This window comes from Coenobita brevimanus, chromosome 88, assembly GCF_032717465.1.
Source record: "Coenobita brevimanus isolate Jiangsu-jjx chromosome 88, ASM3271746v2, whole genome shotgun sequence".
NCBI classification, from domain to species: Eukaryota; Metazoa; Arthropoda; class Malacostraca; order Decapoda; family Coenobitidae; genus Coenobita; species Coenobita brevimanus.
In genome coordinates this window covers 11000933-11025750 of record NC_137041.1, presented here as the reverse complement: position 1 = coordinate 11025750, position 24818 = coordinate 11000933, and the positions used below count along the sequence as shown (strand labels likewise).

The 24818-nt window shown below is 42.7% G+C and overlaps 2 protein-coding genes across 2 annotated transcripts in view; both read right to left on the bottom strand.

The window, feature by feature from the left end:
• LOC145411181 (glutamate receptor ionotropic, delta-2-like) overlaps positions 1-55 on the bottom strand; it is a 12210-nt gene extending 12155 nt beyond the window's left edge. The window contains exon 1 of the mRNA XM_080281236.1: positions 2-55. Coding sequence (XP_080137362.1) covers positions 2-55 — 54 coding nt within the window. The remainder of the gene's footprint in view (position 1) is intronic.
• A 1598-nt stretch (positions 56-1653) lies between these two features.
• On the bottom strand, positions 1654-24462 carry LOC145411180 (ionotropic receptor coreceptor Ir76b-like; the record flags this gene model as incomplete). The annotated part of the gene is made up of 7 exons (XM_080281235.1): positions 1654-1724; positions 2238-2392; positions 3129-3235; positions 5168-5323; positions 6414-6628; positions 15251-15437; positions 24367-24462. Coding segments are annotated over 7 exons (987 nt in total), but the record flags the coding sequence as incomplete, so codon positions are not given.
• Between the last annotated feature and the right edge of the window lie 356 nt (positions 24463-24818).

Sequence of the window (24818 nt, the reverse complement as noted above, 5' to 3'; positions counted from 1 at the left end):
CCCACGCGATCCCAATTTTGAGACAGTTGGAGGATCCGTTCAAAGCCCCTCTCATTCCCGCCATCCAACCTCAGTGACTCCCAAACACACACTGAGTCTCACCTGCGCGCTTTGATTTTCATTAATCTTGATATATCATGAATTAGGAAGCACCCTGCTTCAATATATTAATTAATATGGTGCAGGGAAAGGTGAATGGTGATGAAAGGGAATTATAAAGTCGTATCATACCATTTTTACTCTAGCGTGGCCCATATTTTCGTCCAGTTGTGGCTTATGTAGTTCAGTGGCAAAGACAAACGTCCCTCAGCTCCCTCCCACCCCTTGTTAGTTTCACAAATGGTGCAGGAAATTTACAGGAATAATTCAAACATTACATGCAGTCATATTTGTGCATCTTTATTGCAATTCGTATACAGGCTCTGCAATAGTGGTAGTACTAGTAGTAGTAGTAGTAGTAGTAGTTGCTGTTGCTGTTGTTGTTGTAGCAGTAGTAGTAGTAGTAGTAGCAGTAGTAGTAGTAATGGTGGTGGTGGTAGTGGTAGTTGTAGTTGATGTAGCCACAGGTGTACGTCTGAAACGCGAACCCCGTGGACTGCAGGCTTGACTTGATCTTCTGCAGTTCATCCTCCTCCTTTCGGGTGATAGGGAAGTAGCTGAGTGGCGTTTGTATAATCAGGCAGTTGATCAATCTGGCTACATCGGTGTCGCCACATGAAGGCGTCCCTCTTCAGCACTGTACATGGCAAGCAACACTACGGTACGGAAGAAGCGTGATTTAATCTTCAACTATTATTTATTAATTATATTCACCGAAATTACCATCTTCGTATGTATGTATGTATTTATGTATGTATCTATATCTGCCTGTCTATCTACAGCCAGGCGCCTTAATTTCGCAAGGGGTCTCCTCAAACAAAACATCTCCATGTCACTTTGTCCTCAACCAAAATTACACATGTATAAGTCTGACACAGAGCTGCTACATATTACCTACAAGTGACGCAGCTGACAGGGTAATGTAAATCGTGTTGGTGAATGAGGCTTAGCATTTAATATCTTTGCAAGTCCAACTATAGACGCTGTTGATGCCCACCCTTGCAGTATATAATTCAGATGCAGTTGTTACATACCCTATAAATATATATCCTCCCTTTATTTGTAAGGTGAATTGGACACCTTCTCATCCTCGGTCTTGACAGTATACGAGTAGGTTCATCTTAATTCTGATTTCCGCTATGTAAATGCTTGTAGTTCTCGGTGCAGTGCTTCAAGCATCGTGGGAAATGGTATGTGTAGGTTACTGCTGTCAAAGTTGTTTTGAATCTTAACTACAGAAACACTCCTTGTAATGGGCCATTTGCTGGATAGGATTGTGGATAGAGCCACTGGATGGGGCGGGGGTGGACCAGAGATAGGAAGGGGTGGGGAGGTACCAGAGATAGACTGGTGGATAGACTCAGTATGTGGACTGAGGATGAACTGGAGACAGGATGGTGGATAGGGCCAGTGGGCATAGGACGGGGATATACCAGAGAATAGGATAGTGGATAGGGTCACTGGGGAGGGGGCGCAGATGGACCAGGGATAGGAAATGAACTAGAGATAGGATGGGGTGGGGATGGACCAGTGGTGGGATGGTGGATAGAGTCACTAGGTGGAGCGGGGACGTGCCAGAGAAGCAACCACCTCCATCAGGAACACAATAGTAGCCACCGCCAGACCTGTGGAGGATTGAATACACTTACTGTTTATTAGAACACTCGGTTAAAAGTCAAGATCACAGGGCACGGAGAGCTTAAACAAGTTTTGTCCAAGTTAGACCAAGCTTTGTGTCAGGGCTGAGGATAATACAGAAAATTTAACTATTCACTTTTGAAAATGATTGATTAAAGGTCAAGGTCACAGAGCAAAGTCAACTCATATAGTTCTGATCTTATTGCAGTCAAAGGTGATGGAGGTGTTAAAGGTCAGGTAAGAACAAAGGGATTCAATTTTGAGAAAAATCAGTCAAGGGTCAAGGTCATAGGGCAAGGTTAGAGTTCAATCCATATGTGTGTGTGTGTGTGTGTGTGTGTGTGTGTGTGTGTGTGTGAAGAAAACAACTAATTTTAATCATATCGCCAAGGGAGAAGTGTTATCCTAGAAAACAACTAATTTTAATCATATCGCCAAGGGAGAAGTGTTATCCTCCTGTGCCATTTAAAAGACGGGGTAATTGTCAGGAGCACCCGCACCTGCGCCGTAGACAGAGAAGACGCCGTAGAAGTCCCCCAGGTCGAGTGGACGGAGGTTGGTGCCGAATCCTTGGCGTCTGAGGCAGTTGTCCAGCCCAGTGAGGAAACGCCTGCTTAGGTGGTCGACCAGCCCGAATTCCTTGAGATTCCGGATGCTGTTCAGAGAGAAATGTGACGAAAGGCTGTATTTGGCAGTCTACTTTTTATTTTGTATGTAGTAAAGAAACATCTCTCAAGTTTGATGTTGATTACAATGGTGATGGTGGTGGTGGTGTGAATAGGCAGATTCCCTTCCCCAATTCCACATTAAGTCTTCCATTAATTCACTCAGGCTTTTTATGCGCATTTTGTTCTTTCGGGCTATATTTTTTTAGTGGGGACTTTCATACGCGTTAATTTAGCATGAAGTCTTCCATTATACATATAGATGAAAGATGGAGTTACGGTATACTTGACATCGGTACACATCGAACCTTTGTGCATGGGAAGTTGAGTCGGGCCATCATAAGAATGATGGAGGTGGATGGGAAGGATTAAAAATATATTGTGGGTGAGGTATGCGAAACTACTAGGAGCCAGTGACAATAACCTAACCCCTGAATACTAAGATGGTCAAAATCATGCCTCCAGAAACTTGCACTGAGTTGGTTCTTTAATATTTATACATTCCTAAAAATCAAAGGGCTTTTAAACTCTCATTCCACTCACTTCCGACCCAAAATAAATGGTTTATAGTCATTATCATTCCCTCCTTTCGAAGTTTAATTCCTCTTATATACTCACACTTATCATAACTTAACACTGGTTTTTAATATAGGAAATGCAGTCAGACGGAGAATCTAAAATGAATTATCCTCTTATAATAACTCCTGGATCTTTTCGATAACTCACATAGGGTTTATTCTGTGCTTGAGGGTTGAGTTCTTGGGAAAGGCGAAGGCGACGTTGGTAGCTGAGAGAAGCGGTTCCCTCATGATGAAGTAGGGACACGTTCTGGTCTGTAATGACGAGGCAGTGATATTAGGTTTCGAAACCCTTCACTACGAGAGGTCTGTCTTAAGCTCAAGAGAATCGTGGGTTGAGAGCGAGAATATAGTAGAAAGACATTATCATATGCGAGGCTATGAGAGGCCCTGACGAGAAGTTTACACGTGATGCCACTGTGCACCCAGGGTGGAGCAGCTGCACCGCCCACCCGGGAGCCAGATCTCATATTTACCTGCATCTTGCCATGGGAAGGACACTGGTCCTATCCTTGTGAGGCACTGTCTATCATTAGGGGGCGCTGAATCCATGCACCGTGTATTTACTGTACTCTACCCGTAGGACGATCCCACGGAAGCAGTCTCTTACTTGTGGTCGACGGGTCTGCCCAGGCAGCCGGACTGGATTTAATCAACAGCAACAAAACGAGGTTGAGCGGAATCAATCACTGGAGTAGGTGTGTCTTGTGTTGAGATCTAGGGATGGAATTCCTGTAGACATTTACGACCCACTCCACCTCGTAAGGCCACGTTCACATGTGCTCTCGAACATATGTTGGCAACACGGCTGGCAACATGTTCGGGAACATGTTTGCAGCAGTATTTGGGCAGATGTATGCAAACATGTTTCAGTGCAGCTTCGAACGCTGGCAGCAGAGGTGATGGGATAAGTATGTCCGTACCAGGCAGCTGAGAATTCATCATGATGTTGCCAACATGATCCGGACGCTGCTGTTCCCAACATGTTTGCAGCGTGTTCGTTATTGTGTTGCTTATATGTTGCCAGCACTTGTTCGGATACACGTGTGGACGCGCACTAACGCAGATTTTGATTTGCAGGAAGAAGTGAAACATGAGAATATCCTACATCTTGCCTTCCCTCAGAAATAGAAAATAGTTCATGATACTTCTCCTCTCGTAACTAAGACTTTGATTTGCAGGAAGAACTGAGACATGGACAGTGTCTGTACCCTCCCTTCTTGCAAAAACAGAAGACGGTTAACGATTCTTCTCCCTTTGTGACTGAAGTTTCTATCTGCAGAGAGAACTGTGACATCGTAAATTTATAGTTTCTCCTTGTCCATCCTCGATAATAAATTGCAGTTACGACTGAAGAATGATTTAAAGTCTGGTAATGAAAACGGTACCTTACTGCCTACCGACCTACTTACCTACTGTACATACCAAGCTATATTCCTGCCCACCTGTCTACCTGCCTACCCACCTACCAACCTGCCTTTCCTACCTCCTTAGGCAATCTTCAGTACTGGTCAATCGTTTTTTTAACACTGTGGTTTAGGCGTCTCCATTTTTTTTTCCTACCTGCTGCTCAATGATTGTATTCAGCTTATACAATCACTTAGAGGAGCCCATCATCCACTCACTAGACCGACAAGCCAAGTGTTTTCCAGTAGACCCTGAAACCATTTACTACGCTGGATGGTAACCATGTAACCAAATGACGGTGATGATTTAATGGGTTAAGGTGCTCTAATCTAACTGAGCCGGTAAAGGTTTATATCCAAGTGATGGTTGGAGTTCTTTCTCACATAATGCCATTTCAGGGACGAGTGAGGCTGGCCACTCTTGCCTTACATGCATCCGAACCTAATACAAAGTGCAGATAATGGTTAAGTTGCATACGAAGGAAGTGTTAATGAGAGAGTTTTATACGAACATGAAAAAAAAAAGTGTTAAAAGTAGAGTTGCATGAGAACCTGAGAGAAAGTCCTGATAATGAATAAGCTGTTATTAAGGAAAGTGTTTCTGTTGACTAGTCGAAAATTAGAAAGTGTTGCTGTTACAGAGTTGCAGAGAAACCTGAGATAAAGTGCAGATTCTTAAAAAAGTGCTTCTAATGACTGTACAGGAATGAAAATGTGTTGCGAGGGAGTCACATACGAACCTAAAAGAAAATGTTGAAGGTGATTAAATGACGGTACGAACCTGCGAGAAAGTGTTGCTAATCACGAAGAAGATGCTCTGGATGCTGGACATGACCCCGTACTTGCCCTGTGCCAGCTCTCTCATGCCCCGGGGAACGTCGTTGTGTATCACGGCCTGTTTCCTCAAGCGACCTAGGGCGGTGTCCGGGGGGGCTTCCTGGTGGAGTAGGGTGGGGGGTGTTGTTTTGGCCTTATAACCATACCTACACCATACCACTGTCTACTTCAGCTCTCTTTTGTTTCACTGTCTGTTCCTTGTTTCTGTCCTACCGTCCTTGTAACACCCCTATAACGCTATCTTTTACCCTTATACAGTGACGTACGAAGGTGCCTGACTAGTAGAAGGATGTTATTGAATGACAGGTGGAGACTAGGTTAGGTTAAGTAGGTTAGATTTGGTTGTTAGGCATGGGTAAATGAGATGAAGTTAAGGTAGCTTGGGTTAGGTTGTTATGTTTAGAGTAGGTGATTATTGTAGGAGGGAATACAGGGTTGTGGTGGCCCCAGGCTCTTCCGAGAAGTGAACTCGGTGGACTGCAGGCTAAAACTATCATCCTCCTTCAGTCCACCATCCTCCTTTCAGCAGATAGGGAAGTAGGTGAGGGACGTTTGCATAACCAGGCAGTTGAGTTCCTGGTTATAACGATGCAACCACACGAAGGTGTCCATCTCCAGCATCAGAATTTAGAGTTGCATGAAGATACCTCGTCATCTTGGCATGAGAAAATTAACACAGGTACAGTCACAATCCTTAGTTTCCTTGCCTCACCTGGCGGGAGGAAGGTGAAAGACAAGTGTGGAGTAAGGCCAGGTGAGTAGATATTAGCGGTTTATGTGTGTGTGTGTGTGTGTGTGTGTGTGTGTGTGTGTGTGTGTGTGTGTGTGTGTGTGTGTTGTGTGATCGTAAGCAAACATCTGTTCTCTTGGCCTTTGTACAACCTTGACTCTTATTCTAGTCGGGTGAGGAAGCTCCCTAACACCTATTCCTTGGCGATTTGCTTTTGAATATGGCTGGTTAATATCCTTTTGTAAGTTATTTTTGCATAGCATTGCAATATTGGAAGGATTTACATAACTCAGAACAGAACAGAACAGTAAGGCATAATAAACAAAATAAATCACTTAGGAAAAGATGTTAGGAACTTCCTCAGCCGACGGGAATACGAGCCCTTGTCCTCCACTTTCGTCTCGCCAGAGGGTTAAAAAAAAAAAAAAAAAAAAAAAAAAGCTAGGGATGGTGTGCCTACCATCATATACCGGAAAACCATGGACCCGTCAGCTACCAGACACTTGAGGTTCGTTTGGACAAGTTCCTCGAGGCTGTTGAAGGGAAGGTGGAGGTTTGGGGCGATGAGCATGGCCTTGAGGTTGGAGCGGTAGACGGTGCTGAGTATGAGAGCCATCAGCAGCCACACCCCACACACCACACGCACGGACGGCTGACTCGGAACACGCCACCACGCTGCAAGGATGAAGAAGAAGAAGAAGAAGAAGAAGAAGAACAAGAGGACGAAGAAGAGGAGGAAGAAAGATTATGGCAATTGACTTCACGAAAACAAACGCAACAAAGAAGGAGCATGGTTAGATAAATGCCATAAATACTATCTATCTATCTATCTATAGCCCGACGCCCTAATCCCGCAAAGGGTGGCCGCAGACAAAACGCCTCCAAGTCACTCTGTCACCCACCATTTGACTCCCCTCCCCCCAACTCACCCCCCCCTCCCTCATATACTGTACCTCTCAACTCCATCCCTCCACCTCATCCTCGGTCTACCCCTCCCTCTCCCTCCCTCCACCTCACCCACATACACCCTCTTAGTCAGTCTCTCACTCCCCATCCTCTCCACATGTCCAAACCACCTCAGTGTATTTCTCCTAATCTTTTCAACCACATCCACATCTACCCCACAACGTTCCTTCACTTCTTCATTCGTCAACCTGTCCCTCCATGTCACTCCACATGCTCCTCTCAAGTAACTCATTTCCACTGCTCTCACTCTTGACTTGTTCCCCTCTTGCAAGGTCCACGCCTCGCTTCCATACGTCAGGGTAGGGATCACAATACCATCATGCAGTGACTTCTTAACTTCCATACTCACCTCCCTATTTCTCATCACTGCCTTCAGCGTGCCAACAACCTTCCTTCCCTGCTGTACCCTTTCACGTACTTCATCCCCCAAAGTTCCATCCTTACTCATCACACTACCCAAGTACTTGAATGCACTCACATTCTCCATATCCTCACCATCCAACCTCACTGCACACTCTGTGACTTCATTCCTCTCAAACACCATAACTTTACTTTTGTTTACATTAACTTTCAGCTTCCTCCTCCTACACACTGTCCCAAATTCATTCACCAAACCTTGCAACTCCCATCCATCCTCACTCAACAATACTGTATCATCAGCAAACAGCAACACCGGAAGCTTCCAAATCTCACCCTCATTCATTAGGGCCACCTCCACATCCACTGCCCTACCATGTACCTCCTTTACGACCCCATCCATATATATATCAAACAGCCATGGAGACATTACACAACCCTGTTTCAGTCCCACATTGAGATCAAAGAACTCACTCAGCTCACCATCCACTTGCACTGTAGCCCTAGCTCCCTCGTACATACTCTTCACAGCACTCAACAATTTCCCCTCCACTCCATATATTCTTAATACCTTCCACATACCTTTCCTATCTATTCTGTCATAAGCTTTCTCCAAGTCCATGAAGGCAGCGTACACTTTCCTTCCCTTCTCTAGATACTTCTCCACTAAACATCTTAGAACAAATATCTGATCTACACACCCTTTTCCCTTCCTTAATCCCCCTTGTTCTTCTCCAACTAGCTCCTCTGTCATATGCCTAACCCTATCAATGAGTATTCTACCATATATTTTACCAGTCACACTAAGAAGGCAAATACCCCTATGGTTACCACATACTTCTCTCTCCCCTTTTCCTTTGTACAGAGGAACAATTATACCTGATTTCCAGTCCTTTGGAACCCTTCCCTCTTTCCAAGCCAATCTACACAACTTCCATATCCACTCCACAACAATCTCACCCCCATACCTAAGCATTTCACCACACACTCCATCAATTCCTGGGGCCTTTCCCAGCTTAATCTTCTTCATCGCTTCCACTACTTCCGACCTACTGATCTCTTCCTCCCTCCTCTCATCTCTTCTTCTCCCAGCCATTCCCCAACCACTTATACTCACACTGCTCTCACTCTCTGCATCCAACAAATCCTCAAAGTGCTCCTTCCATCTCCTCAATTTCTCTCTCTTCTCCACCAACAATCTATTATTCCTATCTTTCACTCCCCTACTATTTCCCCTTTCACACTGCCTTACTTTCTTTACCTCCTTCCAAAACAATTTCTTACTCTCCCTCCATTTCACACTCAGATTCCTCCCAAACTCTTCATCCACTTTCTTCTTACTCTCCTTCACCAGTCTCTTAACCTCCCTTCTCCTGCTCACATATACCTCTCTCTTCTCTCTCTCATCTTCTCCCCTACCTCTACTCGCCAACCATTCACCATATGCCTTCTTCTTTTGTTCCACAGCTCGTTTCACCTCATCATTCCACCATGCTGTCCCTTGCACACCCTTGCATCTCCTCCTCACTCCACAAACCGCCTCACACGCTGCGCTTATCTCTTCCGTGAATATCTTACATACGTCTTCCACCCCTTCCATCTGCTCTAGCTCATACCTTCCCAATCTTTCTTCCACTATGCTCTTATACTCTGTCCTCTTCTCACTATCTTGCAATTTCTCCATTCTTCTCACAGGAGCTGCTTCCTCCTGTCTTCCCCTTCGCCTCCTCAACCACTTTCTTTGCAGCTCTACCTTGGCCATCACTAAGTGATGGTCCGAGACTCCATTCCCCCACCCTCTCCACACCCTTGCATCCAACACTTGTCTTCTCATTCGCTCATCCACACACACGTAGTCTATCATTGCCTTTCGTTCAACAAGTTCACCATCCATCCTCCTCATTACTCTCCATGTATACCGGTGGATCATCTTATGACGAAAGTAGGTGTTGGCTATTGCCAACCCCTTACCAGCACAGATGTCCACCAAAGCACTACCATTCCCATCTACTTCCGCTGGCACACCCCACTGACCAACCACTCCATCCACTCGTACATTCCCGACTTTGCCATTCATGTCTCCAATCAACAGCACTCTCTCGCTCCTCTCAAACTTGTCCATACATGCTTCTACTCTCGCCCAAAACTCATCTTTCACTCTTGCCACTCGATCCTCTGTTGGAGCATACACACATACAATCGCCCATGCTTGTATACCTGCTTTCATCCTCACCCATACAATCCTTGCACCCACTGTTCCATACTCTCTTATATTCTCCTTCCACTTCTTGCTTATCATCAGACATACTCCCTCTCTTGCCCTCTCATTCTCACTGACTCCCGCACATATACCTACACCGTATTCCCATTCTCTCATCCTTTCACCTTTCCATTTAGTTTCAGTCAATCCACATATATCCACTTTTGCATCCTCAAGCTCCTGGACAATCTCTCTCTCTTTCACTTCATCATTCACTCCTCTCACATTCCACGTTCCTACCCTCAGAATGTCCTTTGTCCGTTCCTTAGTCATCAACGTATGGTCCGTCCGGGTCCGAGGCGCTTTATTTGCTTTTTTAGTTAGTTCTTTTTACGGGGTGGGGCACTAACCCACCACCAACCCTTTTAGTCGCCTCGTACGACAAGCAGGGATACTGGGGGAGTATTCTTAAAACCCCCCTACCCCCAGGGGGGACCTGAATAATACTCCTTCCCCCACAAACACACCACCACCATCATCATTATCATGGCACACACACACACACACACACACACACACACACACACGTCATGAGTGGTCCTCACTGGGATATCAGCCATTTATGGGAATAATTGTGATCTCCTTCCTTGGGGATCCCGAGGCTGATTTGCTAATGTCCATTTTGTCAGAATATTATGAAAAGATAATAACAAAAATGATGATGATGATGATGTTATGAAAGGGGATTTGCCAGTTAGGTAGTCTCGTACCTTCAAGACGTTTCTGGTACCGATCCTGTACGAGTCAGAGTTGCCAGTTAGCCTGCTGTTTGTGTGCGTAGTTATTTCGTTAGTTATGCATTAATATAATGTGCTTTTTCTCCATAATGTTTTATTTAAAAATGATTGCTTGTTAAATTATGCAATTCAAGTTCGTATGGTAAATGATTTGGAGTGTTATGTAATGTAGGAAAACTCTAGAATGTTTTGATGTCTCGCAGTTGGTAACTGTTGTTGCTAGGGGCTGATGCAAGACAGTATGTCCTAGAATGTTGGAGAAGTAGAAGTTTCGAGAGTAATGCAAGCTTATATAAGATGGTGTAGAGACTCTTACAAGTTTAGTCGGGTGTCAAGTCAGTTTGAGTGAAGTGCAGTCAGTTTGAGTGTCAGTGAAGGTTGTATATTTTTGGTACTTGGGAAAACAGTGGCAAACAGTGACGAGTTATAGAAGTTTGTATATCGCTGGAACTTGAGAAGACAGTGAAGTGTATTAAGTGTATTTACTGTCAGTGAAGATTATTTTCAGTACTTGTGTAATAAGTGAAGTGTTAGCAAGCATCAAGTGTACTAGCTGTGAAGTGCTGTTAAACATTAAGTGTAATAACAGTAAAGTGTGTATAGCTCCAGTGCTTGTGAGAACAGTGAAGTTGGAAAGAATTAAGTGGAATTACTTGGAAAATAAAGACAGTGAACTTTAAGGAGCCAGTGTTTATTTTCGCCTCAGTTGATCTTGTGTACTGCACACCTAAAGGCTGACCATAAGAAGAACAACTCACTGGGCAACGTCCTTCCTGTACTGTACTACTGCTGTTGGAGCCTGTGGCAGTATGGGGACGGGGACTTAACACTGGTGTCAGGAGTGAGGATTATTATTTCAGGGCTGCAGTGAGTCTAACCTTCGACATGAAAGCAGAAGGTGTGAAGCCTAGATCTCCAGCTGGGCAGGAGGACGAAGTGCCATTGGAGGCAATTTTGGAGCTAGTACAAGCAGAAATTCGACAACTCCAAAAACTGTTACAGACTCTAAGTGAAGAAAAGAAAGAGCACAGGAACAAAATTGAAGAACAAATACATTCATTGAATGAAGCAGAGAAAGAACTCAAAGAAGTATTACAGGCACGAAGTGTACAATTGATGCCACAGAATGAACAACTAGAGGTACAACGTGAAGAACAAAAAGAACGATAAGAACAACTTCAAGAGGCATCAGAGGAGCAAAAAGGAGAATTACAACTGACCATGCATGGACAGCCAGATGCATTCATTGGGGAAATCAAGGAAGAACAGCAACAGCTTAAGGAGGAAGTAGATGCCAAGCTAGAGCAGCAGAAGTTTGAGGTAAGCAATAATGTGGTGGAGTGTAAACAGCATGTAGGTGAACAGTTGAAGACAATTAGTGGGGAAATAGTAACGGAGTGCAAACAGCATGTAGACAACCAGCTAAAGATTAGTGAGGGAACTGTGATAGAGTGCAGACAGCATGTAGATAGCCAGCTGAAGCATGTAGTTGATCCTGAGAAGTTAATTAGTGAAAATATGGAGGCTGTAGAGAAATATTGCACTGCTTAGCCTCAGGTTAGTGTACAGGGAGCGTATGAAGGGAATGGACAGCGTATGGTGAATCTTGGCGGATCTTGGGCATGTGAAAATGGCATTGCAGGGTTGAATAATCAGAATGTTGGAGGTTCAAGTCCTGGACATAATTATGATGCCCCAGTTTTTAGGCCCCAAACCAGTGCAGTGCATGGCTATAATGGGGATCCAGTTAAGAAGAAACCTCAAGAAAGTGATGGTAGAGTATCTTGGGAAGCTTACCATGCACAGTTTGAGTTACTTGCGGATCAGAATGGTTGGGATGATAAGAAGAAGACTGCAGAAGACCCACCACTGAAGAAATGCAAGAGAACCTTGATGCATAGTGTGCGAGAAGACAGAGGAACAGACAACAAGGAGTGTAGTAGGAATGGGAATCATAGGAAGAAATGCAGCTGTACTGTAGTGACGGGGCCAGCGTCGAATGGAGAAGACCTGGAGAGGATGCAGATGGAGGGTGCAGATTTGCAACCGGTGCTGGAGTAGCTGCAGCGGAGTGCAGTGTGACCATCATTGGGAGGAGTTTCCAGGTTGGGCCCTGCGACCGGGAGCTGCTGGAGTCAGTGGGACCATCTTCGTTGGAATGGACTACTGGAGCGTCAGTGGGAGACGCCCAATGGCCTCAGCGAGTGTTGGCAACTGGTGGTTCTGAAGAAGATGAGGTCTGAGATCTTGGATGAGTCCCATAACCAGATTACTAGTGGGCACCTGGGAGTGAAGACAATTCTAAGCCGGCAGCGACACAAGTTCTACTGGATTGGCAGCATCAGGATGTTGAAGAGTGGTGTCGGACCTGTGATGTGTGCTGTGTCAAGAAGAGGACCAAGACCTTCCAGGAGGTGTGGACTGTGTGGAGGAACAAGGACATCGTTGGAAGTGGCATAGAAGAAGACCTGATAAGTTGAAAGATTATTTTGTGAATAGTTGGATGTTTCGTTAAGGTTAAGGTTTATGTTTGTATATACTGTGTAGTTTTGTCGGGACGACAAAGAACTAGGGAGGGGGTAATGTTATGAAGGGGGATTTGCCAGTTAGGTAATCTCGTACCTTCAAGACGTTTCTGGTACCGTAAGTTCCTGTACGAGTCAGAGTTGCCAGTTAGCCTGCTGTTTGTGTGCGTAGTTATTTCGTAAGTTATGCATTAATTTAATGTGCTTTTTCTCCATAATGTTTTATTTAAATGATTGCTTGTTAAATTATGTAATTCAAGTTCGTATGGTAAATGATTTGGAGTGTTATGTAATGTAGGAAAACTCTAGAATGTTTTGATGTCTCGTAGTTGGTAACTGTTGTTGCTAGGGGCTGATGCAAGACAGTATGTCCTAGAATGTTGGAGAAGTAGAAGTTTCGAGAGTAATGCAAGCTTATATAAGATGGTGTAGAGACTATTACAAGTTTAGTCGGGTGTCAAGTCAGTTTGAGTGAAGTGCAGTCAGTTTGAGTGCCAGTGAAGGTTGTATATTTTTGGTACTTGGGAAAACAGTGGCAAACAGTGACGAGTTATAGAAGTTTGTATATCGCTGGAACTTGAGAAGACAGTGAAGTGTATTAAGTGTATTTACTGTCAGTGAAGATTATTTTCAGTACTTGTGTAATAAGTGAAGTGTTAGCAAGCATCAAGTGTACTAGCTGTGAAGTGTTGTTAAACATTAAGTGTAATAACAGTAAAGTGTGTATAGCTCCAGTGCTTGTGAGAACAGTGAAGTTGGAAAGAATTAAGTGGAATTACTTGGAAAATAAAGACAGTGAACTTTAAGGAGCCAGTGTTTATTTTCGCCTCAGTTGATCTTGTGTACTGCACACCTAAAGGCTGACCATAAGAAGAACAACTCACTGGGCAACGTCCTTCCTGTACTGTACTACTGCTGTTGGAGCCTGTGGCAGTGTGGGGACGGGGACTTAACAATATGATGATGATGACGATGATGATGATGATGAAGACAACGATGCCGCTGCTGCTGCTGCTGATAATGATAAACATTTCAGTTCTATCCACTCACCCTGTCCAAGCGGAGCCTGAATGGTCCAAAAGGAAGAAGTTGTCCACAGCCCTGCCATGTCCTTTCTTTCTCTATTTTTCTTCTCTCCCTCCTCCTCCTGTCCTTCTACCCTCTCTTCCTCTTTCTTCTGTGCCTCCTTCCTTAGTCTGTCACTCCACATCCTACAGGGGGGAAGGAAAATGACCCACGTATTCTTTGTGCTTAATTTATCATCAGTCAGTCAATTAATTAGTCTTTCAGTTTATCGTCAGTTAATTTAGCCACAGTACACCTGAGAATTTTTTATGAGATATTAATAATTATCATCATCCAGAAGCTAACCCGCACCTGAAGATGGGGTGACGCCTAAAAATGGAAATCAAGGAAGCATAAAAACCACCTAATTATTTTCCCAGAATTGCCACAAACTATCGGATGTCTTTCAGATGTGTAGCAAATTAGTTAACATTGCTATAATTTTAGCTAGGGTTCTGTGTACTTATGCATCAGTTTCCTTAAAAATATGCTTGTAACACCAATGCACTATTTTTGGTTATCCGCTTGTCCATCTGTCTGTCTATCTGTCTACCTGTCTATCTGTCGATCTATCTGTCTGTCTATCTATATATCTGTGTGTCTGGCCATTAATCAGCCAGTCAGCCATCAATCAGTCGACCAGTCAGTCATTCTATCTGCCTGTCTGTCTACTTCTGTCAGTCAGTCACTCAATCAGTATGTCTATTTATCTACCTGTTTATCTCTCTAATAGTAAAAAAAAAAAAAAAAAATGGCCTATGATGATACATACCATTGATTTTCCTGTAATTGTTTTTGGGACCACAGGACCACAAATATTCCAAGAAGTACCACCAGCATCGTCACGAGGATGGAAAGCCACAGCTGAGAAAAACAGATGAACAGAGAGATAGATAGGTACATAGATAGAGAGACAGATAGATAAACAGATTGGCAGATAGATAGATAGATAGATACAGATAGATAAATAGATAAATAGATAGGCAAAATATGTCTTCACATTTCGCTTCCTTTCATGCTGTCTTTTTAATGGCAAATGTCTTAAAGAATTCTCATTGTGTTAAAAGCTCCATGCACTTCCTCCTTCCTATACTATGCTGTGATGAGCTAAGGTGACATGCACAAGATCAGCGACCTTAACCTCAAGGTCCCTTTATAGCTCGGCTCCTAGTAGGCAATGGCTGTGGGAAGTTTTTATCAAAATTGTCCTTGGACAATTTTACGGTGTCTTAGCTATTTTTATTATTATTATTATTATTATTATTATTATTATTATTATTATTATCATCATCATCATCATCTTCATCATCATCATCGCCAGTGTTAGTATTGGTATCACCACCACCACCACCTCCACCACCACCATCACCGCATAACCATTTCCAACTAACAAACATTGCAAGTCCTTGAGATCTTACAGTTGTCGTGTATGGCTTCACAAATCCTGCCAGATCTGAACCAAATTGGGGTTGCCTGTGGATGATGGTCTGTGAGTCGATGAACAAACTCTCGCTGAAGTCCACATATCTCGCTCTCTCCTCGCTCACCGTCACGATTGTAGACATATTAACTTCCTACGCCAATGACACAAGGAAGAGAAATTGTGTTAGTACCCCGTTTGGTTGTTAGGGATTGTGTGTGTGTGTGTGTGTGTGTGTGTGTGTGTGTGTGTGTGTGTGTGTGTGTGTGTGTGTAGGGTGTTTTTGAACAACACTTAGACTTTGGGTGCTTATTCATCATTTAAAAACAAAATCACTTTATCCTATAACGAAGTTCACAAAAACTAACCTTTACTAAGTTATATGACTTAATGATTGTGGCCCAAGCCCGTGTTCTACTCCGAACACGGGCCGTGGTCCCCTCCCCACCCCCACCCCAACCCCGCTTTCTCCTACCACCCCAGTTACCTAGTTTATGGACTACATTGTTTAGTTATTAATGTTATTATGTATAGGGATGATAATACAGTTTCATTTACAAACCGAAAAGATATCCCAGTTAAAATCTGTAATATTATATATTTCCATATTTTTCATTCCACTACAATGTTCACATCCATACTCAGTTCCACTGCTCAATACAGATAACTATGATGCTGTACTGTAAAGTTTTGAGTAATAATAAATTCATAATAGCCCCCCCGCCGTGCCACGTTGGGTAGGCTGCTTCTCTCGTGCTTGGAGAGGTTACGTCTCGTCGACAGTGGATAGCATTTGGATGGGTGACCGCTGAGGTGGGAGGGAGGCGGTGTATTTGGCGTGACATGGCTGGGGTATATCACAACATCCCCTGTGGTGATGACGTGGCATTATTTGCCACATCCACCCCTACCTAACCTTACAAGGTAGGGGAGCCGGTTCAGCAGTGGACTTAATGGCTGGATAATTATTATCATTGTAAAATATATAATAATTTGAGGCTTTGAACATTTTCAGACTCTGAATATTTTTAGTGAAACAATGATATCCTGTGTATGCTGTTTTACAAAAGTGTAGATATTAATGTTAAAGACTGCATGACTGAAGCGGTTATGCGAACATGAAATAGTTGTAATATAGTGTAATTATAATCTTTATATGAGATCACAGTCATTTACAAGTCATCTGTTTGTCACAGAAAAGATTACTGTATTGAAATATCCGACTTTGATTAACTATTTATTAATACATGATGTACCTAATATCTTCATACATTAACATACAATACCTCAGAAATGGCTTACAGTAGGTGTTCCATTTGTCTACCCCCAACATCAATGCACAGACGACATCGGCGGACCATAGACTGACGAACGCGCTCAAATAACAACGGTGAGGTACAGTCAGGGAAGGTTCCGCGTTACCCACCTTTCGAAGCACTGGCGTAAGCAGGGGCGTCATTTCAATTTTCCTTGGGGGGGGGGGCATAGGCTATTTAGGAGGCCCCCCTACTCGCACCTCCCCACATGGGTGGGGTGGCGAGCGAGCATTTTGAAGCCACATGCAAAGCTATACTTAGGGAATTAAAACTGTAAACAAATATAAATAATCTATATAATTGTTTGTTAAACCAATTACTTCATGACACACATCTATCTATCTATTGCCAGCCGCCTTAATCCCGTTTGGGGTGGCCACAAACAAATCGCCTCCACGTCGCCCTGTCCCACGCCATTCCACTGCCCTGCTTCCAGTCTGTGGCTCAATCGGTAGAGAGGTGGCTTGTAGTTCTAACGGACCCGGGTTCAAATCCCGCTGGGGCAGGGAACAGTTTAAGGATTTGAATTTCATAAAAATCAGACTTTACTGATCTACCAGAAGACCCGCCGACATGTTGTAAAAATACCCCCGCTAATACCAGTACACCAGTCCTGTATAAGACAGTCCTAGCATGTATTCAGTATGGACGATGGGTGTTAGCACAGAAGTGGTGACATGTAGAGGCGTGCGGTACGGAGAAGGGCTACTGGGCCTTGAAAGCAGGCTGTGAAGCCTATGCCGAGAGTCGGACACATAAAAAAAAAAAAAACTCATATACCTCTCCACCCCATCTCTCCATCTCATCCTCGGCCTCCCCCTCCCTCTCCCGCCCTCCACCTCGCTCACATACACTCTCTTCGTCAGGCTTTCACCCTCCATTCTATGCACATGGCCACATCACCTCAGTGTATTCCTCCTAACGTTTCCTATCACATCCACATCCACACCACAACGCTCCTTTATATCCTCATTTGTCAGCCTGTCTCTCCATGTGACTGCACAGGCTCCTCTTAAATAACTCATTTCCACTGCTCTCACTCTTGCCTTGTGTCCTTCCAACAACGTCCAAGCTTCACTTCCATACGTTAGAGTTGGTATCACAATACTGTCATGTAGTAACTTTTTCACTTCCATGCTCACTTCCCTATTTCTTATCACTGCTTTCAAGGAACCAGCAACCTTTCTTCCCTGATGTACCCTTTCAAGCACTTCACCCTCCATAATAATGGATATTCTATCATTGGCAGTATTTTTGTGTGAAGTTGAATATGTAATTTAAAGTTCATGTTGAAGTACATATCATTGCATTATACGCTAATGACCTTGGAAAATAATCCAAATAGCATTAAAAATATTTGTATTGGTGAAAGCTTAAGCTGATTTCATTCTTATACCCTAATGAAAAGATAATGAATATAAAATTGCGAATGAAAAGTGTAAACTTGTAATATAATTAAAAATGGAAAGCTTTTAGCTTACTAGTCAAAAAAATACCACGAACCATATAAAGTAATGCGAAAAAGTAAGCTCTACACTAAGAGGTGAGAAAAGTAAAACCATAGTTTTTAAATTTGGAAGAGGCTCAGGTACGAGGAGTATATTAATTTCAGAATACATCAGAGGAAATTGAAAACTTAACTGCGTATATTTATTGCATTGAAAAATGAGTAAACTACTGCAACAGTGGATTTCTCCGTGATCTCTGCTGCTGTTTAAAATTACCAACCAGGATGTTAAAATTAAAATTTTTAACAAGTACCTTTTGTGAGGCCATAAGTAGCAAGTCACTTAAGCGACCATTTCTCATTGGGGTTCTTAGATATATCTTGACTAAGTATTGTACTGAAAAAAAAAAAAAAGTCATTCATTGCCTGCATTAGTCACTGGAAGGGTGATAAGAATTTTGACAATTTTCGCTATTTCTGAATACGCACAATCTAATGGTTTGAGTTCATATAATTCATTCAGATTCTTTGGCTTGCCACTCTTACTTAGAAAATTTCTTTTTGCGACAAATATTTGGACCAGAAGAATTTCGTATGTATATATCTTTGTAAACTGTACTACACTAGAAAGCTTCTCATACTCTAGAAAGTCTCTGGAATTTAAATCAAGTGCATTCATGGCTTCTATCAGGAGCATGTTTTGTGTGAAGCGAATATCAAGCTCTGAGAGAAATCTGTCTAATATATCAAAATATGCTCTTTTGATTTCAGTCTTTGGAGCAATACAAGTATTCACCTCATTTCTCCCTAGAGCTGAATCAGTTAAGAAGCTCTAGTCCTGATGATAACTTCTGAATACTCTCAAGTCTGTTCAACTGATCTGAAATGTTCAAGTCAGTATCAGTCTCATATGTTGAAGTAAAATCTTAAGCTTTGTCAAAAACATCAGAGAAAGCCTCGTCCTTTCTCAAGACCTGCAATTCTTTAATAGTTTAAGATATCAGAGAGCAAGCTTCAGATAGTTAGGCTTCCTTTGCTTGAAGCTGATTTGACAAACTATTGGTAAATCTAAGGACTTGTTCAATAATATGTAGATCCATTACGAACCTGAAAGACTCTAACTTTTTGTACAGTCCATTTGCTTCTGCTGCAGCTTCTGAATCAGAACCCTCTGAAACTGTATTAAGCAATGATAGCAAACTTCCATTGCGAAGCTTAACCTTTGATACTGACTTATAATAGCAAGACCGTTTAGTTATAGTTGGTTTTTCTGGTGTCAAAACCTGAAGATCTGCTTTCTGTGCCTCTATGAAAAGCTGGTTCCCTGTGTTATTGTCAGCAACAAATGTGTACAGTGTGTTAATAACTGGAAAAAATGAAGAGAGGCCACTGGTATTCTTTATGCTGTCGACCAGTACTAAATTCAGCCTGTGTGCATGGCAATGTATGTGTACTGCTTGGGGAATTTTATCCCGTAGTCTTGCTCGAACCCCGCTGAAGCATCCACTCATTACACTAGCACCATCATAACACTGAGCCACACAGTTGGACCAAATTAAACCAGATTGCTCTATCTCCTTATATATAAAATCAGCTAAACTTGCGCATCAACCATTTCCATGTGATAGGTTCCAATGACACGTTCCTTCACAATATCCTCACTGAAGTACCGCAGAAGAATAGCCATCTGTTCCTTTTTTGACAGGTCTATCCTTTCATCAACCATAACTGAAAAGTACTTGAACTCTGGTGCTTCAGCACAAATTGTGTCCTTGATATGGCTTCCAACAACTGATATCAACTCAACCGGGTACCGAGAGGTTGCGTAAGGGCCATATCGTCTATCTGACTTTTGTTTTAAAGAGTGATTTAATTCAACAATTAGGTGAAGAATTTCTACAAAATTTCCTGAAATTAATGTATCACAACCTTCATTATGTCCACAAAAAGACAGGCCTTTCCTTCCCGGTAATGCAGTGACTTTTAAAAGTAACTCTACATGTTCTCTCTTGTCCTCAATTTCTTGTTGCCTAGCTGAAGATAGAGAAGATGCTACAGACTGAGTAGACCCTGACTGAATATTCTTGAAATTAGACCAAGCTATCATACTATTAATGTGTCTTTCACTTGCCTGATACTGTTTGAGAAGGGTACTGATATCTTTCCATTTCCTTGTTCCACCATCAATAAACGGCCCCCTACCTAGTCCTTCCCCCTTACGAACAGATGCTCCAGCAAAATGCCTACATGGAATGCAGTAACACGCATCTTGCGAGACCGAGTATTCTAACCAAGAAAAGATATCAGAGTAGGGACTTATGAATTTCCTGTTATTCTGATTGCTTGGGTAGCTTGGCAGTTTTGGTTGACAGAGGGACTTAGATATAAGCTGGAGTTTGTGATGTAAATAGACTGTCTTTTGTATCTTTTTGATCTTGGTTCAGTGCAACAGTATGTGCTAATGTGACTTCTGGTTCATCAACAGGAATAAAATCTGAGTCTTGATTAGGGGATGATGTAGTGGCTAAGTCAGTATTGATAGTTGCTTTACTGGTTGAAGAAACTGAAGATCTACAGGCACCATCATCCTATAAAGTGGAAACATATCTATCTATCTATCTATCTATCTATATACAGTATACAGATAGATAGATAGATATCCACTTTATAGGATGATGATGCCTGTAGAGCTTCAAGCTTTTCAACTAGTAAAGCGACGCCCACTTTGGGAACCACTGATCTAAATGAACTTTTAAGACTCCTACCTACAGGTACCTACTTCCTAAGATGAATAAAAGCTACTAATGATAGCCAGAATACAATAGAAAAGGCAGCTCGATACTGAAGTTAACTGAACAGCGGGCTAGGAACATATTTGCATTGACATCCTTTAATATACCTAGTAAATTATTGACATTATTACACACACACACACACACACACACACACACACACACACACACACACACACACACACACACACACACAAACACACACACACACAAGATATGTTTCACTCAAAATGTATTGAGGCTAAACACAAATTATTTTTAATTTCACGGTGATAACCTTATATTTTTTTCATTAATTGTATGGTAGTTGATTTGGAGGCCCCCTCAGAAAGCTTGGGGGGGGCAAGCGCCCCTCGCTGCCCCCCCCCAAATGACGCCCCCTGGGCGTGAGGCCGGTGAAAGTGAAGCGGTAGCCAGACCTCAAATGTCTGGTAATTGTGAGTGTGAAGGAAAGGAAGGCGGGACAGAGGAGGGTTTGGTGATAGGTTGGGTATCACGTGTAAGTGTGCAGTGTATGACTTGAACGGTGTGAGTATATTTAGTGAGGACAGATGACAGTATGATGCAACATTTTATTTAAAAAAAAAAGTTACGTGGATGTCTTTAGAGTTAGTGTTGTCAGGAAAATTAAGGAAGTTTGTTGAGTTCGGACTGAGGTTTGAATGCTTTCATTCCCTCTCGACTTTAACACGAGAGGTTTCCCCAGATATTCGTAACGATATAACATATATTTACATTTTGTGTTGAATTGAAAACAAATCCACTATAACAGGGGTTCTTAACCTGGGATCCTTGGACCCCCAAGGGGTCTATGGATGGGCTTCAGGGGGTTCGTGAAGGTCAGAATAATTGAGAACAATTTGGCGATATAGCATGATGCCGTTTGGCATCATTAGCTGAAAAAAAAAAAAAAAAAAAAAGTCTTGAATTCTGGTGTTCGTTGACACAAGCCTACTCTCGTCTGGCAAAGCGAGCTATGGCTGCTGTGATTCCGTTTGCTACACATACCTTTGTGAGTCAGGGTTTTCAGCGCTTGTTTCTATCAAAACAAAAAGTCGAAATTAACTGGATGTCAGCGATGACATAAGTGTTTCCTTGTCAAAGACCACTCCACATTTTCATCTTCTTGTTCAAGCCAAACAACAACAGCCCTCTCGTTGAAATGAACTTTTGAGCAGAATTAAAGTTTTGTTTTGTTTAATTTGCATAAGTTGGATGTATTTCATTTTTTCATCTAGTGGCCATTAGTTTTGGCATGAAAAAGAGTAATACAAAAATTCTTTGTAAAGACTGTTTTATACTTTGTGTATGTCATACACTGCGTGAGGTAGTTTTCAATAAAATAAAGTATATTCATTGCATGCAAAATGCTGTGGTTATGTGCATTTTTGTAGGGAAGGGATTCATAGCTTTCACCAGATTCTCAAAGGGGTCCGTGACTCAAAAAAAGGTTAAGAACCACTGCACTATAATATAGATAAATAGCTATGCAAGTGTGTATATATATATATATATATATATATATATATACACACACACAGTAAGCCCCCGTGTTTGGCGATCCAATTAGTCTGGCGAAACTACCGCCAAATGCGAATTTCGCCAAACGCGAGTTCTATTTACCATATAAATTGCCTATAAAGTGCCTCAATCAGTCTTTGGTCATTGCCAAAGTCCCCCTTTTGACCCCTAAAACACCATCTTTCGATCTGAAATAAAATCTTTTGCCTTCACATATTAATACACATGTAGAAAACAGACCAATAAACAATAAATAAAGCTAATAAGACATGATATAAAGGTTGTAACTAACCGTAAATAGAGTGAAGATAGGCTTGCTTGGCTGGGGACGTCGGAGTGGCAGTGGGGGCAGCTTAGTTGCTACCACCACTTTCCTCATCACTCTCCCCCTCCTCCCCCATGACCCCCTTAGCAACCATTTGTCTCGCTTGATCATCCACTTCATCGAAGCCAGAAAAGTCAGCATCCAGCTTAAAGAGGGCAGCGAAGCTTGGCTGGGGAGGTTGGGGAGGTTGGGGTGGCTGGGGAGGTTGGGATGGCTGGGGAGGTTGCGGCTGTTCTTGTGGCTGCTTTTGGGGCTGTTCTTGTGGCACATCGAGTGGGGGGGACCGCCAGGGGACCGCCAAGTTTGAATTCAAATCGCCAAGCGCGCATTCGGTGGTCCGTGGCCACCCTACCGCCAAAAGTGAGTTTCGCCAAGTTGAAAATCGCCAAACGCGGGGGCTTACTGTATATATATATATATATATATATATATATATATATAAATATCTATATATATATATATATATATATATATATATATATATATATATCATCATCATCATCATCCGTTTGAGTATCCACTGCAGGACCGGCCTATCCCGACCGAAGTCGGGACGATACAGCCAGTGTATCTCTACCAAGTGGCTTAGGCTGTCTTTTAGAGATTGTATGTAGGGTGAGAAGTGCTTGTAAGTGTAACTGTAGTGTTGTAGTGGCTTTGGATGTGTGTAGTCTGTGAACCAAATGTAATCGGCCCGCTCAAGCCGACTGGGTGCAAACATACTTTACAGTAAGCGACACTGGTTCAAGCACAGCACCCCTTGTGTCCGCCAATGCAGTACGTGGCCGGGTGAACACTCCCAAAGTTTATTACCCTGGCGGGGCGCGAACCCTGGTCCACCCGTGTACGAAACGCACACTCTACCACTCTACCACAGGTTCGCGCCCCGGCAGGGTAATAAACTTTGGAAGCGTTCTCCTGGCCAAGTATTGCATTGGCGGACACAAGGGGTGCTGTGGTTGAACCAGTGTCTCGTGCTATAAAGTATGCTTGCACCCAGTCGGCTTGCGCATGACGATTACACTTGGTTCACAGGCTACACACACATCCAAAGCCATTCCAACACTACAATTACACTTGCAAGCACTTCACACCCTATATAAAATCTCTACCAGACAGCATAAGCCACTTGGTAGAGATACATTGGCTGTAACGTCCCAACTTCGGTCGGGAAAGGCAGATCCTGCAGTGGACACTCAAACGGCTGATGAGATGACATATATATATATCTATATCTATATCTATCTATCTATCTATCTATCTATCTATCTATATATATATATCATTATCTATATATATCTATATCTATCTATCTATCTGTATCTATATCTATATCTATCTATCTATCTATCTATCTATCTATCTATCTGTATCTATATCTATATCTATCTATCTATCTATCTATCTATATATATATATATAGGCTGGTCCAAAAATAGCGATGCACTGGAAACGGGGACGACTCAGTCTGCTGGTGTGGGTGTCGGTGTGCAGTGGGAATAGGAAATGAATAAGTGATCCGGTGGACACTGATTAATGTGGGTGTGGGCGTGCAGTGAGGGTAGGAAATGAGTTAATGATGCACGGAAGACATTGATTGCCCTCCCCACAACACGCTAGAGACTGCCCGATAGAAGGAAGGAGAAATGCTATATATGAATCATTTTGTGTATAAAACTCACCCCCCTACTGACAAGGCCCATAATTCCGGTCCATGATCCGTTGTCCAGCTGTTTGCCGTAGAAGTCAGTCGGAGGAACAACGTATTGGTAGCTGAGAGAGAGAGAGAGAGAGAGAGAGAGAGAGAGAGAGAGAGAGAGAGAGAGAGAGAGAGAGAGAGAGAGTTTAGTATGCTAATTCAGTGTAAGGCTTCTATAAAGTAATCTCATTTTTTTCTGCCATTGAGACAAGGGTAATAACGTGCAAAATGAAAGTCTCCACCAAGTAAGAATGGACAGACTATAGCTACCACAATCTCTTAATAATACTATTATTATGTTTCTTTCTACAGGTATAGTATATTATAACTATAGTTGGGTTTTATTAATTTGGCAAATCTAGGCCACTGCCACACCTTGAATACGAAATCGTGGTTGCATGAAATTAGATTGGCGTTAGGTATGATGTAGGAATG